Raw genomic sequence first — 21,952 nt, forward strand, 5'->3', positions numbered from 1 at the left:
CTTTTTAGAATACCTGTAATACTTTTTCATGTATACATGTCATGTATTAAGCTGTTCTGTTTATTGTAATTACCAGCAGTATAAAAACGTATTATAGGTACTTGAAAACATCTTGGGAAATATTTGGGATCAGCTTGTCCATTTATGCAAAACATGCAGTTGAAGTTTTGATGGGGATTGCATTTAATATGTAGATCAGTTTGGAGAGTATTGTCATCTTTACAGTATTTAAGTCTCCCAACCTATGAACATGAAATGTGTTTTCATTTATTTAGGTTTTCTTTAATTTCTTTCAGCAGTGTTTTATGGTTTTTAGTGTACAAGTCTTTCACCTCCTTGATTAATTTTATTCCTAAGTGTGTTATTCTTTTGGATTCTGTTATAAATGGGATTATTTTCTTAATTTCTTTTTCGGATTGTTTGTTACTGGTGTAGGGAAACACAGCTGAATTTTAATGTTATATGTTAATCTTGTACTCTGCAACCTTGCTAATTTGTTTGTTAGCTCTTATAGCTTTTTTTTCTTTTTTTAATTTTATTGAGGTCATATTGGTTTATAACATTGTATAATTTCAAGTGTGCGTCATTATATATCAGTTGCTGTATAGACTGCATCTTTTTTTTTTTTTTTTTTTAAAGATTTTATTTATTTATTTTTCCCCCAAAGCCCCAGTACATAGTTGTCTGTCATAGCTGCACATCCTTCTAGTTGCTGTATGTGGGATGCGGCCTCAGCATGGCTGGAGGAGTGGTGCCTTGGTGCGCACCCGGGATCCGAACCCGGGCCGCCGGCAGCGGAGAGCACGCACTTAACCGCTAAGCCACGGGGCCGGCCCTATAGACTGCATCTTGCTCACCACCAATAGTCTAGTTTTTATCTGGCACTATACATATGTGCCCCTTTACCCCTTTTGCCCTCCCTCCACCCCCATCCCCTCTAATAGCTTTCTTTTGGATTTTGGGGGATTTTTTAATATATAGGATCATTATTTGCAAATAGGAATAGTTTTACTCCTTCTTTTGCAGTTTGCTCTATTTGCCCCCTTGTCCTGTTGCTCTGACTAGAACCTAGGGTACCATGTTGGATAGCAGTGGTGAAAGCAGGCATCTTTGTCTCATTCCTGATCTTAGGTGGAAAGCTTTCAGTCTGTCACCATGGAGTATGATGTTAGCTATGAGTTTTTCATAAATGCCATTTATCATGTTAAGGAAGGTCCCTTCTATTCCTGGTTTTATGAGAGATTTTCTCATGAAAGTGTATTGGATTTTGTCCAAGGCCTTTTCTTTGTTAATTGAGTTGATCATGTGGAGTTTTCCTTCATTCTATGAATGTGATATATTACAGTGATTGATTTTTTTATGTTGAATCTCTCTTTTAATGTAACCATACTATCACACCTAAAAAAATGATTAATTCCTTAATATCATCATATATCCAAATTTCCCTGATTGTCCCATAAAGCTTTTTTTGTTTTTTAAACAGTTGGTTGCTGGTTGTTCTGTTGATAGTTGTTCAGATACTAAGAAAGGTAGTGAGCTGCTGCATTTGACCACCACTTGATATGCTCATCACCTCCTCCACTATTGCAGCAGAGCTCTGGTAAGATTGTCCTAAGGTCCTCATTATGTTCAAATTTCCAAAGCCAAAGGATGATTTGTCCTTATCTTGCTTGACCTTTATGCAGCACCCATTTAACTCTTTTTGTATTGTCCACCCTGTTTAGCTTCTATGATTTTCCTTCAAGTCAATACATTTAGGATGGTGGTTAAACAACTTTATAAGATCATTGGACACAGGAGACAGGTTAGAAAGAGTTGAGAAGTGATTGGCTATTGGAGTAATAGAGGCTTCTTTTTGAAAGCTTGACTTTAAGGGACGAAGATAGTTATGTGCTTTGTTATTCAAGGTGTGTTCCATGGACCAATATCGTCCATAAGGCCTGGGAACGTGTTAGAAATTCAGAATCTCAGGCATTGCCCCAGACCTACTGAATCAAAATCTTTTTTTTTTTTTTTTTTTTTTTGCAGATGAAAATTTGCCCTAAGCTAACATCTGCTGCAATCTTCCTCTTTTTGCTTGAGGAAGATTAGCCCTGAGCTAACATCTGTGCCAGTCTTCCTCTATTTTGTATGTGGATTGCCGCCATAGCATGGCTGACAAGTGGTGTAGGTCTGCGCCCAGGATCTGAACCCGTGAACCTGGGCTGCCGAAGTGGAGCGCGCAGAACTTTAACCACAGGGCCACAGGGCCGGCCCCCCTGAAATCTGTATTTTAACAAAATCCCCAGAAGCAGTGGTTTAGGATATCTGAGGAGTGAGAGGGTACAGAGTCAGGGCTGTTTTTTAACCTTTCTCCCAGAGGATAACCTTGGACATCTTTATACCGAAAGAAAGAAACCAATGGAGGGGCCGGCCTGGTGGCATAGCGGTTAAGTGCTTGCGCTCCACTGCGGCAGCCTGGGGTTCACGGGTTCGGATCCCAGGCGCGCACCGATGCACTGCTTGTCAAGCAATGCTGTGGTGGCATCCGGTATAAAGTAGAAGATGGGCACGAATGTTAGCCCAGGGCCAGTCTTCCTCAACAAAAAGAAGAGGATTGGCGACAGATGTTAGCTCAGGGCTAATCTTCCTCTCACACACACACACAAAAATGCAAAAAAAAAAAAAAAGAAACCAATGGAGAAGGAAGAGGGAAAATATAGGAATGAGAGGAGATATTTGATAGAATAAAATTATGAAATAGGTTGAAGGGGTAATATGAAATAGATTGAAGGGGTAATGTCAACAGTGTGGGTGACTGGATTAGTCTTTAATGGGAGGAGCTTTCTCTTTGAGAAGGAGAAAGGAGGTGAAAATGGGTGTGAACACAAATTATTGTTTGTAGTGAAGTGCTTCAGGGCATGTAATGGTTTTCCTGTCAGTTCCTTTTATTTTCACTATGGTTTTCTTAAGGTAAGTAATATCCGTAGAAGGGTGGGTATAGGATAAAATTTTGGTAATATCCATGTCAGTTGAAGGGAAACCAGCTGGAGAGTTATCTCATGTACTAGCCCTCACTGTTCCCTCTGTTAGCCATCCTTTAAAGGCCGTCTTTTCACATCCTCCTCCCCAACCTCCCGTACCATACAGTCGTGATTGGAAGGATGTGAATCCCTGAAGGATTGTTGTTGCTTGTGGTTCAGGGGCACAACTTAAAAATAAAATCATGACTTAGATATTATCTTAGACAGTTGCTTTCAGGTTGCAAGTGGCCCTTTCGTATACATCTTTCAGTTCCCTAAGGCTTCTAGTTTGTTATGGTAGTTTACAGATCCAGGTTTGCTAGAATGTGTGGTTGTCTTTTAGCTAATCGTGGTGGTAAATGTTTTTTTCCAGGTCAAATAATTGTTAATATCTGATGACTTAAATGTGTTGACCTGTCCTCCCCACTTCGCCCCTGATTAAGCACACTAGTGAAGTTTGGAAAACCTATTAGCCACTGTAAAGACAGTCACCTATCTTATTCAACTAAATGTGAAACGCTGTTGTCAAACTTTTGATCTTTCTAATTGTTTTATAAACTGAGATATTTATAAAAATAGTTTTTTTCTAGAAAAGACTTTAATTAAAGTATATGAGATCTGTTATTCCCTCATAATGTCAAATACTCTATAAAGTATAATTTTAATAGGGCAATGTATTATCTTAGATGTGTTTAAGATAAAGAATCACAGACCCTGCTATACAAAGTTCTTATCTTCTGTTTTTCTGATTCATTGACTTTCAAATGAGTTTTTTCTCCAACACTTTTGTTTTTTGAAAAATTTCAAACATACTGAAAAGTTGATAAAATATGTTAAACGGCAGTATTTTTTCCTTATAAATGATAGACTGTAGTATAATGAACAGTATTCTTTCCTCCTATGTTCAACAAAGTAAAATTTTTCCAAATTTTTGCTAAACTATTTGAAAGGAGACTGGAGATATCATGATAATTCTCCCATGAAGACTTCACATGCATCCCTTAAGACATGCTCTTGTATAACATAGTATATAGAAAATAAATAATTTCATCATATTTTTCAATATCTGTTCCCTATCCAGATGCTCGTAGTTGTCTCAAGAGTGCTTTTATACCCTTTTTTAAAAAAAAAAAATCCAGGATCCTGTCATGGTTTACCTATTATTGCATTTGGTTGTTATGCCTCTTTAGTCTGTTTATCTAGATAGTCCCCAACATTTTTCTACGATATATGCACATTTTGAAGAGTTTAGGCCAGTTGTCTTGCAGAATGCCCCACATTCTAGATTTATCTGATTATTTCCTCATTGTTGTTTAACTTGTTCCTTTATTGTCAGTATTTCCTGTAAACTGGACGTTAGGTTTAAAGTCTGGATTAAATTTATGTTAAACGTTTTTGGCAGGAATACTTACAGGTAATGCTAGCATCAGGAAAGCATGTTGTGACAGATTGTCCCATAATTAGTGATACCAAGTTCAATCACTTAGTTAAGGTGGTAATCGCCAAATATCTATTTTAAAGACATTTTTATTTTCTCTAAGTAATTTGTAGAGTTATGGGCATTGTTTAAATATCTTATTCCCTGGCACCTTTTCACTTACTTACTGTTTTTTGGCATCCATTGATCGTTGCCTGAATTAGATCTTACATTGGGGCATGTAAAATGAGGCTTTTCTAATTCTGCCATTTAAAAAATACGTTTTTTAACTGGCATTTTTCTATAATGAAGAGCTTTCCTCTTCTCTCTCTGTCTCATTTTTTATTGTTTTTCTATAACGAAGAGCTTTCCTCTTCTCTCTCTCTCTCATTTTTTATTGTTTTGTGTATGACTGAGGAACTATAGATTTTAATTTATTCTATGTGATAAAAATCGATTACAGTCCTTATTCCGTTTGCTCAAATTGTCCCAAATTTGGCCAGTGCGAGCCCATTCCAGCTGACTGCTGTGTTAGTCAAAATCTGGAGCTATGTGTGGTCATTGTTACTGGGGTGTCTATTGTATATATATTTTATATTTTAATATATATTTTATTTTATAATATATATATTTTAAAATCATGAGTTCATATTAATATTTCAAGATTAAATTTAACATTGAAGAACTTTTTCTTAGCTCATGTTGGATTGTGTCTTGTTTCTCTTACACTGAAAATCTTCGTTCTTAAATCATAAATATATTACTTATTGCTTTATCTTATATATGTAAGGTGATCTCAAGGTTACAATATCGGTATTACTACCAATAATAAACTTGTTTACTGAGTTCCTTGTCCTTAGAATAAAATGCATTAAGCATTTACAGTGTACTGTGTTAAAAAATTATATGAAATAGTTTTTCTATGTGGTTGTGTTACCAATTTGCTATGCAGTTAAGTTCATCTTTTTATTTGTTTCATTTTTTTTAAAATAATTTTTTTTTTTTTAAAGATTTTTTATTTATTTATTTTTCCCCCAAAGCCCCAGCAGATAGTTGTCTGTCATAGCTGCACATCCTTCTAGTTGCCGTATGTGGGACGCGGCCCCAGCATGGCCAGAGGAGCGGTGCGTTGGTGCGCACCCGGGATCCGAACCCGGGCCGCCGGCAGCACAGTGCGTGCACTTAACCGCCAAGCCACGGGGCCGGCCCTAAAATAATTTGATATGGAAAATGTTGTCATGGTTCAAAACATGTAAGAAGATAAATTTAGAGAAGTATTGCTTCAGTCTCTATTTCCTCTACTCCTTTCTCTGTGCTTTCTGCCCTCTCCTCCCGTTATGTGGTTTCTGATTTATCCTTTTGCTGTGTGTTTTTACAAAAATAAACAAACATGTATGTGTGTGTATTTTTATTTCTTTCTCTTAGAGAAAATGTAGATACTATATACACTATTTTACACTTTGCTTCTTTCACCTAACAATGTATCCTGGGTATCACTCTGTATCTGAACATGGAGATCTTTCTCATTCTTTTTTTTACAGTTCTATAGTACTTGTTCGTGTGGATGTATGGGCTATACTTTCTTCAACCAAACTTCTACTGATGGACATCTGGGTTCTTTCCAATCTTGTGCTATTACAAGAACGCTTTGGTGAATAACTTCGTGCATATATTGTTACATATTTCTGGAGGTATATTTTCAGGTAGATCCTAGAAGGGAATTCCTGGGTTAAAAGATAAATGCATATATAATTTCGTTAAATGTTACCAAATTTCCCTCCATTCAGTTGTACCATTTTATACTCCCACCGTCAACATATGTGCTTCTTTCCCCAGAGTCCCATTAAGAAAGTATGTGATCAGATTTTTGAATTTTTGTCAGTCTCACAGTAGAGAAATGGTATGTCAGTAATTTTAATGGGGTTAAGCATTTCTTCACATGTTTAAGGACTGTTTTCCTTTTTTCTTTTGTGAATTGTTTATGTCTTTTGGCATTTTAACTCTTTCTTAGTGTCTTTTTAAAAACAGGTTTTTAGCCTTGTTATGTATTATTTTATGTATTTATGTAGTTTTATGTATTGTGTTTTCTCCAAGTTTGTAATTTGTCTTTTTGACTTGGCTTATAGTGTTTTTTTGTCGTGTAAAAGTTTATTTTATGATGTCTATTTTCTTACTCTTTTGCTTCTAGATTTTGAGTCATAGTTATGTTTTTCCCACTGCTAGGTTTTCTTTTAGTACTAGTATGGTTTCGTTCTTTATATTTACACCTGTGATCCACTGTGAGCCCTGCCTGTGTATAGTGTGAAGTATAGATAGAATTTTATTTTTTTCCCAAACGGCAAGTCAGTTATCGAAGCACTGCTTAAGTTAACAAGTCCATCTTTCTCTCAGTATATTGAGATGTCACCTTTATCATATACTAGGTTTTCTTTTGAGTTCGTTGTTCTTTCTGTTCACTTGTTTGTCAGTACTATCCTGATTTAAATATAGAGGCTTTATGTTATATTTTAATATTACTTAGGCTTTAACAGCTTCATTGAGATATAATTCACATATCACACAATTCACCCATCTAAAGTGTACAATTCGGTGGTCTTTAGTATAGTCACAGAGTTGGGCAGTCATCACTGCAGTTAATTTTAGAACATTTTCATCACACTAAAAAGAAACCCCATACCCGTTAGCAGTCACTCTCTCATGCTCCTTCCCACCCTCTAGTCCTAGGCAACTACTAATTTACTTTCTGTCTCTATAGATATGCCTATTCTGGACATTTCATGAATCATATAATATGTGGTCTTTTTGTCTGGCTTCTTTCACCTAACGTGTTTACAAGGTTCATCCATGTTGTACCATGTGTCAGTACTTCATTCCTTTTTATTGCTGAACAATATTCTGTTATATGGCTATACCACATTCTTTGTATCCATTCATTAGTTGATGGCCATTTGATTGTTTCCACTTTTTGGCTATGATAAGTAATGCTGTTATGAGCATTTGTGTACCAGTGTTTGTGCAGATGGATGTTTTCATTTCTCTTGGGTATATACTTAGGAGTAGAATTGCTAGGTCGTATGGAAACTCTATGTTTAACCCTTTGAGGAACTGTCAAACTGTTTTCCAAAGCAGTTGATTTCCACCAACAATGTATGAGGATTCCAATTTCTCTTCACCCTCACCAACACTTATTATCTTTCTTTTTTGATTATAGCCATCCTAGGGGATGTGAAGTGGTATCTCATTGTGGTTTTGATTTGCAATTCCCTAATGGCTAATATGTTGATTATCTTTTCATGTGCTTTTGGGCATTTGTGTATCTTCTGTGGACAAATCTCTGTTTAGATTCTTTGCTCACTTTAAAAAAAAAGAAAATGTTTATTATAAAATATTTTTAGTTTTACGAAAGAGTTGTAAAGATAGCACAGAGGATTCTCATACATCCTTTGCCAGTACTGTGCCCATTTTTAAATTGTGTTGTTTATCTTTTTTTTTTTTTTTATGGTAAGGGAGATTGCCCATGAGCTAACATCCGTTGCCAGTCTTTCTCTTTTTGCTGAGGAAGATTGGCCCTGAGCTAACATCTGTGCCCATCTTCCTCTATTTTATATATGGGACACTGCCACAGCATGGTTTGGTGAGCGGCGCGTAGGTCCACGCTCGGGATCTGAACCTGCGAACCCCGGGCTGCTTAAGCGGAGCGCATGAACTTAACCACTATGCCACCAGGCTGGCCCCTGTTATTTATCTTTTTATATTGAGTTGTAAGAGTTCTTTACATATTCTGGAAAGAATTCCCTAATTAGATATGTGATTTGCAAATATTTTCTCGCACCCTGTGGGTTATGTTTTCACTTATCAATTGTAGCATAGAAGTTTTCTTTTTTTTTTAATTGATGTCTTAATAGTTTATAACATTGTGAAATTTTTGTGGTACATTTTTGTTTGTCAATCACCATATACATGTCTCCCTTCACGCCTCGTGCCCACCCCTCACCCCCATTGCCCCTGATGACCACAATACAGTTTTCTCTGTCCATGTGTTGGTTTATATTCCACATATGAGTGAGATCATACGGTTTGTCTTTCTCTTTCTGGCTTATTTCGCTTAACATAATACCCTCCAGGTCCATCCATGTTGTTGCAAATGGAACTATTTTGTCTTTGTTTATGGCTGAGTAGTATTCCATTGTATATATATATATATATATACCACATCTTCTTGATCCAATCATCAGTTGAGGGACACTTAGGTTGCTTCCACTTCTTGGCTATAGTCAATAATGCTGCAATGAACATAGGGGTGCATAAGCCTCTTTGGATTGTTGATTTCAGGTTCGTTGGCTAGATTCCCAGTAGTGGGATAGCTGGATCAGAGGGTATTTCCATTTTTAATTTTTTGAGGACTCTCCATACTGTTTTACCTAGAGGCTGCACCAGTTTGCATTCCCATCAGCTGTGTATGAGGGTTCCCGTTTCTCCACATCCTCTCCAACATTTGTTGTTTTTTGTCTTGGTGATTATAGCCATTCTAATGGGTGTAAGGTGATATCTTAGTGTTGTTTTGATTTGCATTTCCCTGATGATTAGTGATGAACATCTTTTCATATGCCTATTGGCCATCTGTATATCTTCTTTGGAGAAGTGTCTTGTTCATTTCCTCTGCCCATTTTTTTTTTTTTTTTTTTTTTTTAAAGATTTTATTTATTCATTTTTTTCCCCCCAAAGCCCCAGCAGATAGTTGTATGTCATAGGTTCACATCCTTCTAGTTGCTGTACGTGGGACTCGGCCTCGCGCTGGACGGAGAAGTGGTGCCTTGGGGCGCGCCCGGGATCCGAACCCGGGCCGCCAGCATCAGAGCACGCGCACTTAACCGCCAAGCCACAGAGCCGGCCCTCCTCTGCCCATTTTTTGATCAGGTTGTTTGTTTTTTTTGTTGTTCAGTTGTGTGAGTTCTTTATATATTATGGAGAGTAACCCCTTTTTGGATATATGATTTGCAAATATTTTCTCCCAGCTGGTTGGTTGTCTATTCATTTTGATCCTGGTTTCATTTGCCTTGTAGAAGCTCTTTAATCTGATGAAGTCCTACTTGCTTATTTTTTCTTTAGTTTTCCTATTCTGAGTAGGCATGGCATCCGAAAAGATTCCTTTATGACCACTGTCAAATAGTGTGTTGCCTATATTTTCTTCTATGAGTTTTATAGTTTCAGGTCTTACTTCAGGTCTTTGATCCATTTTGAGTTAATTTTTGTGAATGGCGATAGCAGATGGTCCACTTTCATTCTTTTGTATGTGACTGTCCAGTTTTCCCAACACCATTTATTGAAGAAACTTTCCTTTCTCCATTGTATGTTCTTAGATCCTTCGTTGAAAATTAGCTGTCTGTACATGTGTGGTTTTATTTCTGGGCTTTCAGTTCTGTTCCATTGATCTGTGTGTCTGTTTTTGTACCAGTACCGTGCTGTTTTGATTGTTATTGCTTTGTAGTATGTTTTGAAGTCAGAGATTGTGATGCCTCCAGCTTTGTTCTTTTTTCTTAGGATTGCTTTAGCTATTCAGGGTCTTTTGTTGCCCCATATGAATTTTAGTATTCTTTTTTCTACTTCCATGAAGAATGTCATTGGGATTCTGATTGGGATTGCATTGAATCTGTAGATTGCTTTAGGTAATATAGACATTTTAACTATGTTTATTCTTCCAATCCATGTGCATGGGATATCTTTCCATTTCTTTATATCATTATCGATTTCTTTCAATAATGTCTTGTAGTTTTCATTGTATAGGTCTTTCACCTCCTTGGTAAGATTTATTCCTAGATATTTTATTCTTTTTGATGCAGTTGTAAATGGTATTATCATTTTGAGCTCTCTTTCTGTTAGTACATTATTAGTATACAGAAATGCAACTGATTTTTGTAGGTTGATTTTTTTACCCTGCGACTTTGCTGTAGTTGTTGATTATTTCTTATAGTTTTCCAATGGATTCTTTAGGGTTTTCTATATATAAAATCATGTCATCTGCAACTAGCGAGAGTTTCACTTCTTCGTTGCCTATTTGGATTTCTTTTATTCCTTTTTCTTGCCTAATTGCTCTGGCCAAAACCTCCAGTACTATGTTGAATAAGAGTGGTGAGAATGGGCAGCCTTGTCTCGTTCCTGTTCTCAGAGAAATGGCTTTCACACTTTCCCCATTGAGTATGATGTTGGCTGTGTGTTTGTCATAAATAGCCTTTATTATGTTGAGGAACTTTCCTTCTATGCCCATTTTGTTGAGAGTTTTTATCATAAATGGATGTTGGATCTTGTTAAATGCCTTCTCTGCATCTATTGAGATGACCGTGTGGTTTTTATTCCTCATTTTGTTGCTATGGTGTATCACATTGATTGATTTGCGGATGTTGAACCATCCCTGCGTCCCTGGTATAAATCCCACTTGATCATGGTGTATGATCTTTTTAATGTATCGCTGTATTCAGTTTGCCAATATTTTGTTGAGTATTTTTTTTTTTTTTTTTTTTTAAAGATTTTATTTATTTTATTTTTTGCCCCCAAAGCCCCAGTAGATAGTTGTATGTCACTGCTGCACACCCTTCTAGTTGCTGTATGTGGGACTCGGCCCCAGGATGGACAGAGAAGTGGTGCCTCGATGCGCACCCGGGATCCGAACCCGGGCCGCCAGCATCGCAGCGCGCGCACTTAACCACCAAGCCACAGGGCCGGCCCTTTGTTGAGTATTTTTGCATCTATGTTCATCAGTGAAATTGGCCTGGAATTTTACTTTTTTGTATTGTCTTTGTCTGGCTTTGGTATCAGGGTGATGTTGGCCTCATAGAATGAGTTAGGAAGTGTTCCATCTTCCTCTGTTTTTTGGAATAGTTTGAGAAGGATGGGCATTAGATCTTCTTTGAATGTTTTGTAAAATTCACCGGAGAAGCCATCTGGTCCTGGACTTTTATTTTTTGGGAGGTTTTTGATTACTGTTTCAGTCTCTTTACTTGTGATTGGTCTATTCAGATTCTCTATTTCTTCTTGGTTCAGTTTTGGGAGGTTGTATGAATCTAAGAATTTATCCATTTCTTCTAGATTGTCCAATTTTTTGGCATATAGTTTCTCATAGTATTCTCTTATAATCCTTTGTATTTCTGTGGTATCTGTTGTAATTTCTCCTCTTTCACTTCTAATTTTATTTTTTTGAGCCTTTTCTCTTTTTTTCTTAGTAAGTCTGGCTAAGGGTTTGTCAATTTTTTTTATGTTCTCAAAGAACCAACTCTTTGTTTCATTAATGCTTTCTACTTTTTTTTTTGTCTCAATTTCATTTATTTCTGCTCTAATTTTTATTATTTCTCTCTTTCTGCTGACTTTGGGCTTTGTTCTTTTGCTAGTTCTGTTAGGTGTAATTTAAGGTTGCTTGTCAGGGCTTTTTCTTGTTTGTTGAGATGGGCCTGTATTGCTATGAATTTCCCTCTTGCGATTGCTTTTGCTGCATCTCATATGAGTTGGTATGATGTATTTTCATTTTCGTTTGTTTTCAGATATTTTTTGATTTCTCCTTTAATTTCATCAATGATCCATTGGTTGTTCAGTAGCATGTTGTTTAACGTCCACATCTTTGTCACTTTCCCAGTTTTTTTCTTGTGGTTAATTTCCAGTTTCATAGCATTATGGTCTGAAAAGATGCTTGTTATGATTCCAATCTTCTTAAATTTATTGAGGCTTGCCTTGTTTCCCAGCATATGGTCTATCCATGAGAATGTTCTGTGTGTGCTTGAGAAGAATGTGTAGTCAGCTGTTTTTGGATTGAGTGCTCTGTGTATGTCTATTAGGTCCATCTCGTCCTGTTTTTCATTTAAGTCCACTGTTTCTTTATTGACTTTTTGTCTGGATGATCTACCCATTGATGTAAGTGGGGTATTAAGATCCCATACTATTATTGTGTTGTTGTTAATATCTCCTTTTAGGTTTGTTAATAGTTGCTTTACGTACTTTGGTGCTCCTATGTTGGGTGCATATATATTTATAATTGATATGTCTTCTTGGTGAAGCATCTCTTTTATCATCATATATTGCCCCTCTTTGTCTCTCTTAACCTGTTTTATCTTGAAGTCTGCTTTGTCTGATATGAGTATGGCAACACCTGCTTTCTTTTGTTTGCCATTAGCTTGGAGTATTGTCTTCCATCCTTTCACTCTGAGCCTGTGCTCGTCTTTAGAGCTGAGATGTGTTTCCTGGAGGCAGCATATTGTTGGGTCTTGCTTTTTAATCCATCCTGCCGCTCTTTGTCTTTTGATTGGAGATTTCAATCCATTTACATTTAGAGTAATTATTGATATATGAGGGCTTAATGTTGCTGTTTTATCACTTATTTTCCAGTTCTTTTGGATTTCCTTTGTTTCTTGTCCCATGTGTTTCGGACTGCCCATTCAATTTGGTTGGTCTGTCTTATGACTCTTTTAGTTTTCTCTTTATTTATCGTATGTGATTTTGTTCTCATTATTTGTTTAGTGGTTACCTTGAGGTTTGTGTAAAAAATCTTGTGTATGAGATAGTCCATTATCTGATGGCCTCTTATTCCCTTATACTAAGTCAGTCCTATCTCTTTCCTCTCCCCCTTCTAAGTTGTTCTTGTCACAACTTATTCTTTTTTTTTTTCAAGATTTTATTTATTTATTTTTTTCCCCCCAAAGTCCCAGTAGATAGTTATATGTCATAGCTGCACATCCTTCTAGTTGCTGTATGTGGGATGCGGCCTCAGCATGGCCGGAGAAGCGGTGCGTCAGTGCGTGCCCGGGATCCGAACCCGGGCCGCCAGCAGCGGAGCGCACGCACTTAACCGCTAAGCCATGGGGCCGGCCCTGACAACTTATTCTATCTTGTGTTATGGGTGTGTGTTTAAAGTGATGAGGTTACATTTATTTTTGGTGAATTCCTTCCTTTGATCTTTGATTTTGGTATTTAAGTGGTTGCTAACCTATTCCAGTAAAGATCTACTATTTTTCTGGTTTTGTCTACCTATTTTTCTCCTTGCTCCAAGCTTTGTAGTCCCTTTCTCTTCTTTTTTTCAGGCCTGAGGGCCTTCTTGAACATTTCTTATAGTGGGGGTCTCGTGGCCATGAACTCCCTTAGCTTTTGTTTATCTGGGAAAGTTATTATTTCTTCATCATATTTGAAGGATATTTTTGCTGGATAGAGTATTCTTGGCTGAAAGTTTTTGTCTTTCAGTATTTTGAATATATCATTCCAGTCTCTCCTAGCCTATAAAGTTTCGGTTGAGAAATCCGCTGAGAGCCTGATGGGAGTTCCTTTGTACGTTATTCTTTGTTTTTGTCTAGCTGCCCTTAATATTGTTTCTTTGTTGTTGACTTTTTCCAGTTTTACTACTATATGCCTTGGAGTGGGCTTTTGCCTCTTGACGTATTTAGGTGATGTATTGGCTTCACTTACTGATATTTCCTGCTCCTTCCCCAGATTTGGGAAGTTCTCAGCTATTATTTCCTCGAATAGGCTCTCTGTTCCTCTTTCCCTCACTTCTCCCTCAGGAATACCTATAATTCTTATGTTACATTTCCTAATTGAGTCGGATATTTCTCGGAGACTTTCTTCATTTCTTTTTAGTCTTAGTTCTCTCTCCTCCTCCATTTGCAGCATATCTGTATTCCTATCCTCTATAATGCTAATTCTTTACTCCATATTGTCAGCTCTGTTCTTTAAAGATTCCATATTCTTCTTTATCTCTTCCATTGTGTTCTTCATTTCCATCAATACTGATTGGTTTTTCTTTATGATTTCAATCTCTTTTGTGAAGAAACTCCGTATCTCGTTGAATTGTTTATCTGTGTTTTCTTGTATTTTGTTGAGCTTTTTTTCTTTTTGTGAGGAAGATCAGCCCTGAGCTAACATCCATGCCAGTCCTCCTTTTTTTTTTTTTTTTTTTATGCTGAGGAAGACTGGCCCTGGGCTAACATCTGTGCCCATCTTCCTCCACTTTACATGGGACGCCACCACAGCATGGCTCGACAAGTGGTGCCTCTGTGTGCTCCTGGGATCCGAACCCAGTCCGTGAGCAGCGGAGCGTGCACACCGCTACACCACGGGGCCGGCCTCACATTGAGCTTTTTTATGATAGCTATTTTGAATTCTCTGTCATTTAGGTTATGGATTTCTGTGCCTTCAGGGTTGATTTCTGGGTGCTTGTCATTTTCTTTCTGGTCTTGCGATTTAATTTACTTTTGCATTGTGTGTGCTGTATTGGCTTTGTTTTTCCTCATCCTGGCAATATCTGTTTGCAGTTTTCACCTGCCGTCACCGTTTGGGGGTCAAGGGCTGTGTAATCTGAGCCCGCTGCTCTCTGCTGCGGCTGCTCCGCCACCGAGGGCTGCCCACGCTCCTCCGGGGCTGCTCTGATTGGTCGGCTGAGCTGTAGTGTCGGGCATGCGGTGGGGGAGGCCTCTCTCTTTTGCCTGCTGGGTCCCTGGGGGCGGGGTGCTTTTTGCTCGCCCCTCATTATCCGCTCTCCTGGGGTGCTCAAATGTTGATGGCACCCCTCCAGCAGTTCTGAGTCCTCTGTGTGGGAGTTTCCCACTGGCTGAGAGAGCCTGAAGAGGAAGCCTACAGTTTCCCCACAGAGGGCCACCTCTCCCCTCTGTCTGGGAGCCACGCGACCTGAGTCGCCGATCTGATGGGGAGGGAGAGGATTTCTGCTTACCTCTCCCCACTCCCTCAGGGGGTCCCAGCACGTCCACTGTCAGATGTGCAGCACTGTGGGTCTTTCCCATGTCCCTTTGTGCAGTGTTAGTGTCTCTTGTTGGTCTATGATTGACCCTTTTGTTGTATCTTATTGGGGGAAGAGTTTACGGGAAAGCTCACTCTGCTGCGATGCTGATGTCACTCCTCTAGAAGTTTTTAATTTTGATGAAATGCAGTTTATCTGTTTTTCTTTTGTCACTTGTGCTTTTGATGTCATATATAAGAAGTCTTTGTCTACCCCAAGTTCACAAAGATTTGTTCCCGTGTTTTTTTCTAAGAGTTCTGTAGTTTTATTTCTTACATTTAAGTGTTTGATCCTTTTTGAGTTTTCTGGTGTGTAGTGTAAGGAAGGGGTCTGACTTCATTCTTTTGTGTTTGCATATTCAGTTGTTCCAGCACCATTTGTTCAAAAGACTGTGTTTTCCCCATTGAATAGTCTTGGCACTCTTGTCAGAAGCAATTGACTGTAAATGGACAGGTTTAATTCTCGACTGTCTGTGCTATTCCATTGATTTATATGTTTGTTCTTATGCCAGTACCACACTGTACTGATGACTAGATTTGTAGTAAGTTTTGAATTGGGGGAGTGTGAGTCCTCTAACTTTGTTCTTTTTTTTCCAGATTGCTTTGGCTGTACTGGATCCTTTGCGTGTCCATCTGAGCTTTAGGATGATGTTGCTAATTTTTACAAAAAAAGGCAGCTAGCATTTAGATAGGAATTATGTTGATTCTGTAAATCTATTTGGGGAATATTGACATCTTATCAATATTAAGTTGTCCTATCCGTGACCATGCGATATCTTTTTATTTATTAGCTCATCTGTAATTTCTTTAAATAATGTTTTGTAATTTCAGTCAAAGGATTTTTAAAGGTAAAATTTTGACAGGAATTATGAAGGAAAATTTTGTGAAAACACCTGAATACTTGATTAAAACTTCTGGGAATTGACCTGAAGATGTGTATGGTGTTGCCCCTTTCTTCTTTCATATGTTTCTTGTAATAAATAAGCAATAAAAAATCAAGTTGTTTGATCCTATTTACATCTCTTAAAATTATATTCTACCTGTTGAAAAATAGTAGTTAAGACATTTATAATTCTTATAAAGTAATAATTTTAGTTTCGGTTTGCAATTAAGATTTGAGAAACAAAGGAGAGACGAAAGGGGTTTTTTGTTGTTGTTGTTTTCAAGAAGAAAACTGGCATTAACCTGAAATGTGTTTACTTATCTGTCTGTCTATGTCTCCCCTCCCTGCCATGCAGAGTTTTATACGAAGGGAAAGAAAGGCTTATTCCAGGATGTGAAGTGATCCAAGCCACACCCTATGGTCGCTGTGCCAATGTCAACAATAGTTCAACTACGTCACAGAGAATCTTTATCACTTACCGAAGGGCTCCTCTAATTCGACCCCAGAATTCCTTGGCTGTAACTGATATCTGTGTTATTGTAACCAGTAAAGGAGAAACCCCTCCTCATACTTTCTGCAAAGTTGACAAAAACTTAAACTGTGGAATGGTAAGAAGAAAGTTGTTTCATTTTCAAAGTTTCATATGAAAACCAAAAAAAATATATATATAATTTTTGGACTCCTGTTTATTATTGCTTGTATAATTTATATTTTCATAATTGTTTTTATTACTTTTAGCTCTCTAATTTTTATGATTCATAATGATTTTAAAAGTCCTTGGCTATCAGATATTTTAGAATAATTTCATCCAGAAAATAGATACTTGAAGTCAGGGATTTTTCTTTTTTTTTTTTGTACATGCCAATATCGCCTATGTTATGCTAATACAGAGGTTTTATTAGCTTTTACGTTTCAGTGGTGTCTTCAAAGACAACTGCAGGGAGACTTTGCAGAGACTTCCTTTATGTTTAATTATTTTAAATATAGTTTTTGGGGCCGGCCCCGTGGCTTAGCGGTTAAGTGCACATGCTCTGCTACTAGCAGCCCGGGTTCAGATCCCTGGGGCACACCGATGAACTGCTTGTCGGGCCATGCTGAGCAGCATCCCACATACAGCAACTGCCAGGACGTACAACTATGACATACAACTATCTACTGGGGCTTTGGGGAGAAAAAGGGGAAAAAAAAAGAGGAGAATTGGCAATAGATGTTAGCTCAGGGCTGGTCTTCCTCAGCAGAAAGAGAAGGATTGGCATGGGTGATAGCTCATGGCTGATCTTCCTCACAAAAAAAAAATAAATAAAATAAAATAAATATTATGGTTTTTACATACTTATTTTTTTAAAAGGCTCTGATGAAAAACATATACATTTGATTTATAGTTTTATGAGGCTCGAGTTTACTGAGTCAGATTTATTTTGAAAAATATCTTTAGATATCTTTAGATATCTTTAGATAAACTAATATTAGCTTAAAGTTGGTATAGGCGGAGGTGACTAATGCACCTGTGGCACTTAGTAGACGCAGGTTTGCCTCTAGAGGTGATGACTTCATAGCACCCCAGTGACCCCCATCTTCCCTGGTTTGGGCTCCAGTGCCAACTCCACTTTGTGCTGACTCTTTTAAATAGAGGCAGTCTTTGGATGATTACAGAATTCTAAACTTTTTGAAACTACCTTCACATCATTTTAATTTTTGTGGCAGTGTTTTTTACTCCTTTCTTTTCTTTAGTATTGTCAACTTCCTGTTTTGCTGTATTTTATAGTATATAGTCTGTTTGATGAACATATGTTTTAAATAGACTTCTCTGAATAAATAATTAGAATCTTTAGAAGACATTCAACAAAATCAATTTATTTTCACTCTTGTCTTTTTTAAACCTAATTTATGTTTTACAGTGGGGTTCCAGTGTGTTTCTGTGTTATAAGAAGTCTGTGCCTGCTTCTAATGCAATAGCATATAAAGCTGGTAAGTACATTAAAAAAATTCTCTATTACTGTACTGCACATTAACATTTGGTTAGAAGAGACAATGTATGCTCCCTCATGTAGTTTGTAGAATCGATCTATTCATAAATTGATTATGTTACTTTTAGTATGTAAAGGCATAAGTTTTCTTAAATACATATTACATATTACAAAATATGTTAATATTACCCCCTCCACACACAAAAACATGTTGTTAGTTAAATAGAAACTTTCATCTTAAGCAAGCATTTGTGGAATAAGCATTCAAGCTTTTAGTCTACACTAATAGATTTAACAGTTCATTGGAAAACTGCTTACTCTCTGACCTTTTATATTTTGGCAATCAGAAAGGTGTCAAACTGCATCTTTACTTCTTATATTTCCTTCTCTTATCTCTGTGTGTCTGATTTGAAACCACATGTTACTTGCCATGAAAGGTGGACTTGCTTCCTTTCTCCCTTGTTGCAAAGAATCAGCTATATGGAGGAGAGGAGGGCCTGAGAAACTTTTCTGCCATGAAGTGTTTGAGAAATCTATCGCCACATTCTTACTGCACAGTAAAGTGTCAAGGGCTGTAAAGATTTAAGTGTGACCTCTTCATCCCACTGGTATGGTGGGATAAAAACTGAAAATACAGGTATGCTCCAGTTGTAAATAGAAGAGATACTGGATACTTCTTTGTGAAAAGAAGCAGTGTCAAATTACTTTTTGATCATGCACAATTTTTGGAATAAAGTTTTACTTAAGAGAAGTCAAGCAAATCCATATCTGAAAAATTTTGTTTGTCCTCGTGAAGACATTCATACTAATGAATCAGACCGTTTAGCTTATATAATAAAATAAAATGCAGCAACTAACAATTATAAATTTCAGTATCATTTTAAAATGTTAACATTGCTGTAATATGTTGGTTGTATGTGATTTCCTAAAAAAATTTTTTTTGTGGGGAGAAAGTGTCATTTTTTTGGGAAAAAGAACTTACAGGAACAAGCTTTGTGAAAGTATTCAGGTATTTGATATAAGACATATTTTAGAATACAGAGTTTTGGAGACTGAATTTGGACTCAAAATTCTGCTACTGATTTTCAAGTGTTTAACTTAGATATGGGCTCCATATTAGAGACATCAGAGGCTGCTGAACTGATGCCATGTAGCTGCTTTATTCTGAAGGGGCTTTGTTATGCTTCTCACAGTGTCCCCTGCTCCTATTTCTTTAGTCTCACATACTCTGTACTCAGTCCCAAGGGTTTCTGTCTCATTTACTTTTCATGTTGCATGCCTTTTACACTGCTTCTCTCTCAGGCTGAGTGTAGGGGCTGTGATAATTTCTGTTGCCTTGGCATTATTTCATAACACTTGTCTGTTCCCTGAATTTTTTACAGAAGACTAACTGAAATAGTTGGTAAATTTTCCTGTATGTTTCTTACCATTCTCTGTAAGATGTTGGCAATACGTAGAAGAAGATGCATTAAGATTGGTGATCCTGTTGAATAGACTTTTAACTAGTATATTTAATACATTTTACTGTTAGAATGAACTTACGTCCATGGGTAAAAAATAACGAGTAAATTTATTAATTTAATTTCTGATATGGCAAGAGAAAAATTGATTTTGAAATTTTACACATAAATATTTCCATGGAATTTGCTATTAACATATCCTATTAATAGGTATCACGTATAATTTATGGAAAAGTAACTATTTAAAAAAAATTCATTATTGCCTCCTTTCTCCAAAAGGTTTAATTTTTAGATATCCAGAAGATGACTATGAGTCATTTCCACTCTCAGAATCTGTACCTCTCTTCTGCCTTCCTATGGGAGCTACTATTGAATGTTGGGATCCCCAAAGCAAATACCCACTTCCAGTTTTTTCAACTTTTGTCCTGACAGGTTCTTCTGCCGAAAAGGTATATTTTTTCCTCTTTTATTAAACCTAATTTGTCCGTGATTTTATCCCATAAAATGGTTAATATAGGTTTTATTTGAATGTTAGGATTATTTGGATACAATACAATTTAGTTTAAATTTGTACTATAATGCCCAAGGTGAGAAGTCAACGTGAAAATTGGTATCAAGATGCTGATACCCCTGGAGATTGTACAGAAGCAAATATAAAGTCTCTCTGGAGAGACACCCCTAAAACCCAGGCCTCAAGATCAGAGTATAGTCAAAGTTAGAAGACATAGGTATCATAGGAGAAATCAACAAGACACAATACAAAGCTGGATTAGACCCTCAAGATACTGAAATGATAGAATGACAATATGAAAGATATTATAAATTGAATATATAATTGAAATGATTCAAGACCTAAAAGAGGGGCTCAAAACATCAAAGAAAAAACAGAGTATTTTGAAAAATGAGTAGACAGATTGGAAAAAGAATCAGATGTCTAGAAATGAAAAATGTGGTCCTTAAAATTAAAAATTTAGTGAATAGTTTAAAAAGCAGGTAAGATATATATGAAGGGAGAATTAATGAAATGGAAGATAGGTTACCTTAAATGTGGCACAGAAAAACATAAAACATAAAATAATTTTAAAAATGTAGAGGATAGGGCCGGCCCCGTGGCTTGGTGGTTAAGTGCGCGCGCTCTGATGCTGGCAGCCCGGGTTCGGATCCCGGGCGCGCACCGAGGCACCACTTCTCCGTCCATCCTGAGGCTGAGTCCCACATACAGCAACTAGAAGGATGTGCAGCTATGACATACGACTATCTACTGGGGCTTTGGGGGAAAAAATAAATAAATAAAAAATCTTTAAAAAAAAAATGTAGAGGATAGAATCAGAAGGACCAGTAGATATTTAATGAATTCCAGAAGGAGAGAGTAGAAAAGGAAGAGGCAGCATTTTAAGAGCAATAGTTGGTTGCTAGTTTTCCAGCATTAATGAAAAATTAAGTCTTCAGGTTAAAGATATTCTCTGAACCTTCAGCAAAGAAAAAATAAAAATACAAAACCATGTCTTTTTGTATTATAGTGAAATTGTGGAACACAAGGACCAAAAACAACCAGAAAGAAAAGACGTATTTGCTTTCAAAGGAACAACTATTAGATTGACGGCTAATTTCTCAACAACAATGAGGGTCAGAACACAGATGATGTATTAAAATGGAAGGAATAAGCAAAGCTAGTTGAAACTGCATGCATAAAGCACTAGCCATAAAAGAAAAGATGACTAATAAGACCTAAGTGGAGTTGAGAAAATCTGTTCATTCAAAGATACCATTAAGAAGGTGTAAAAGCAGGCCATAGGCTGGGAGAAAATAATGCAATATATGTATTCAACAAGGGTCTTGTATCCAGAATATATAAAGAAGTTCTACATTATCAGCAAGGGAAAGAAACAACCCTGTAGCCCAGCAGTTACACTCCTGAGCATATCCCAAGAGAAGTGAGTGTATATATCCTCCAAAAGACATGTATATGCTTTATATGTAGTAGCCAAAAATTGAAAGCATGTATTGTATAAAGCAGTAATAATGACATAGAATGATAATTTAAAATAAAAAAAGATGGCAAAAATAATATTATGAAATAAAAAGTAAATAAAACTACAGATATATTAGAAATTTTAAAATTAAAAACTTTCTTAGGAGATTTGGTAAGTCAATTTTATTGAAAAGTATAACTAATCATAGCTGACTCTTGTGGGTCACACAGAATACATCTGTGGTCTCATTCTACAGGCTACAAGTTTACAACCACTGTATTAAGATAATGAAGGTTAAGTATCCAGCACAGTGTCTCGAACATAGTAAAATACTCCCTGAATGAAGACCAATACTGTATTAACTGGATTGCTTACAACTAAGCTGACTCTTTAGCTTAATAATCATTTACAGTTTTTCTCATTGAAAGCAATAAATATAAATGAAAATTTTAAGATCTTCAAATACTGAGTTACCAAATTTGC

General features: G+C 36.8%; 1 protein-coding gene across 5 annotated transcripts in view; it reads left to right on the forward strand.

The window, feature by feature from the left end:
* DENND4C (DENN domain containing 4C) overlaps positions 1–21,952 on the forward strand; it is a 110,348-nt gene that overhangs the window by 20,853 nt on the left and 67,543 nt on the right. For 3 of the 5 annotated variants that reach the window (XM_087444669.1, XM_014792387.2, XM_004436772.3), the window contains exons 3-5: positions 16,425–16,677; positions 17,968–18,037; positions 19,776–19,945. In XM_087444669.1, the coding sequence (XP_087300795.1) occupies positions 16,425–16,677; positions 17,968–18,037; positions 19,776–19,945 (493 nt within the window). Of the gene's footprint in view, positions 1–16,424; positions 16,678–17,967; positions 18,038–19,775; positions 19,946–21,027; positions 21,431–21,952 lie in introns of those variants that run through there. The other 2 variants (XM_087444668.1, XM_087444667.1) reach the window with 2 other exon arrangements.

Source organism: Ceratotherium simum, chromosome 20 (assembly GCF_057802395.1).
Source record: "Ceratotherium simum simum isolate JZ-2026a chromosome 20, ASM5780239v1, whole genome shotgun sequence".
Classification (NCBI taxonomy): Eukaryota; Metazoa; Chordata; class Mammalia; order Perissodactyla; family Rhinocerotidae; genus Ceratotherium; species Ceratotherium simum.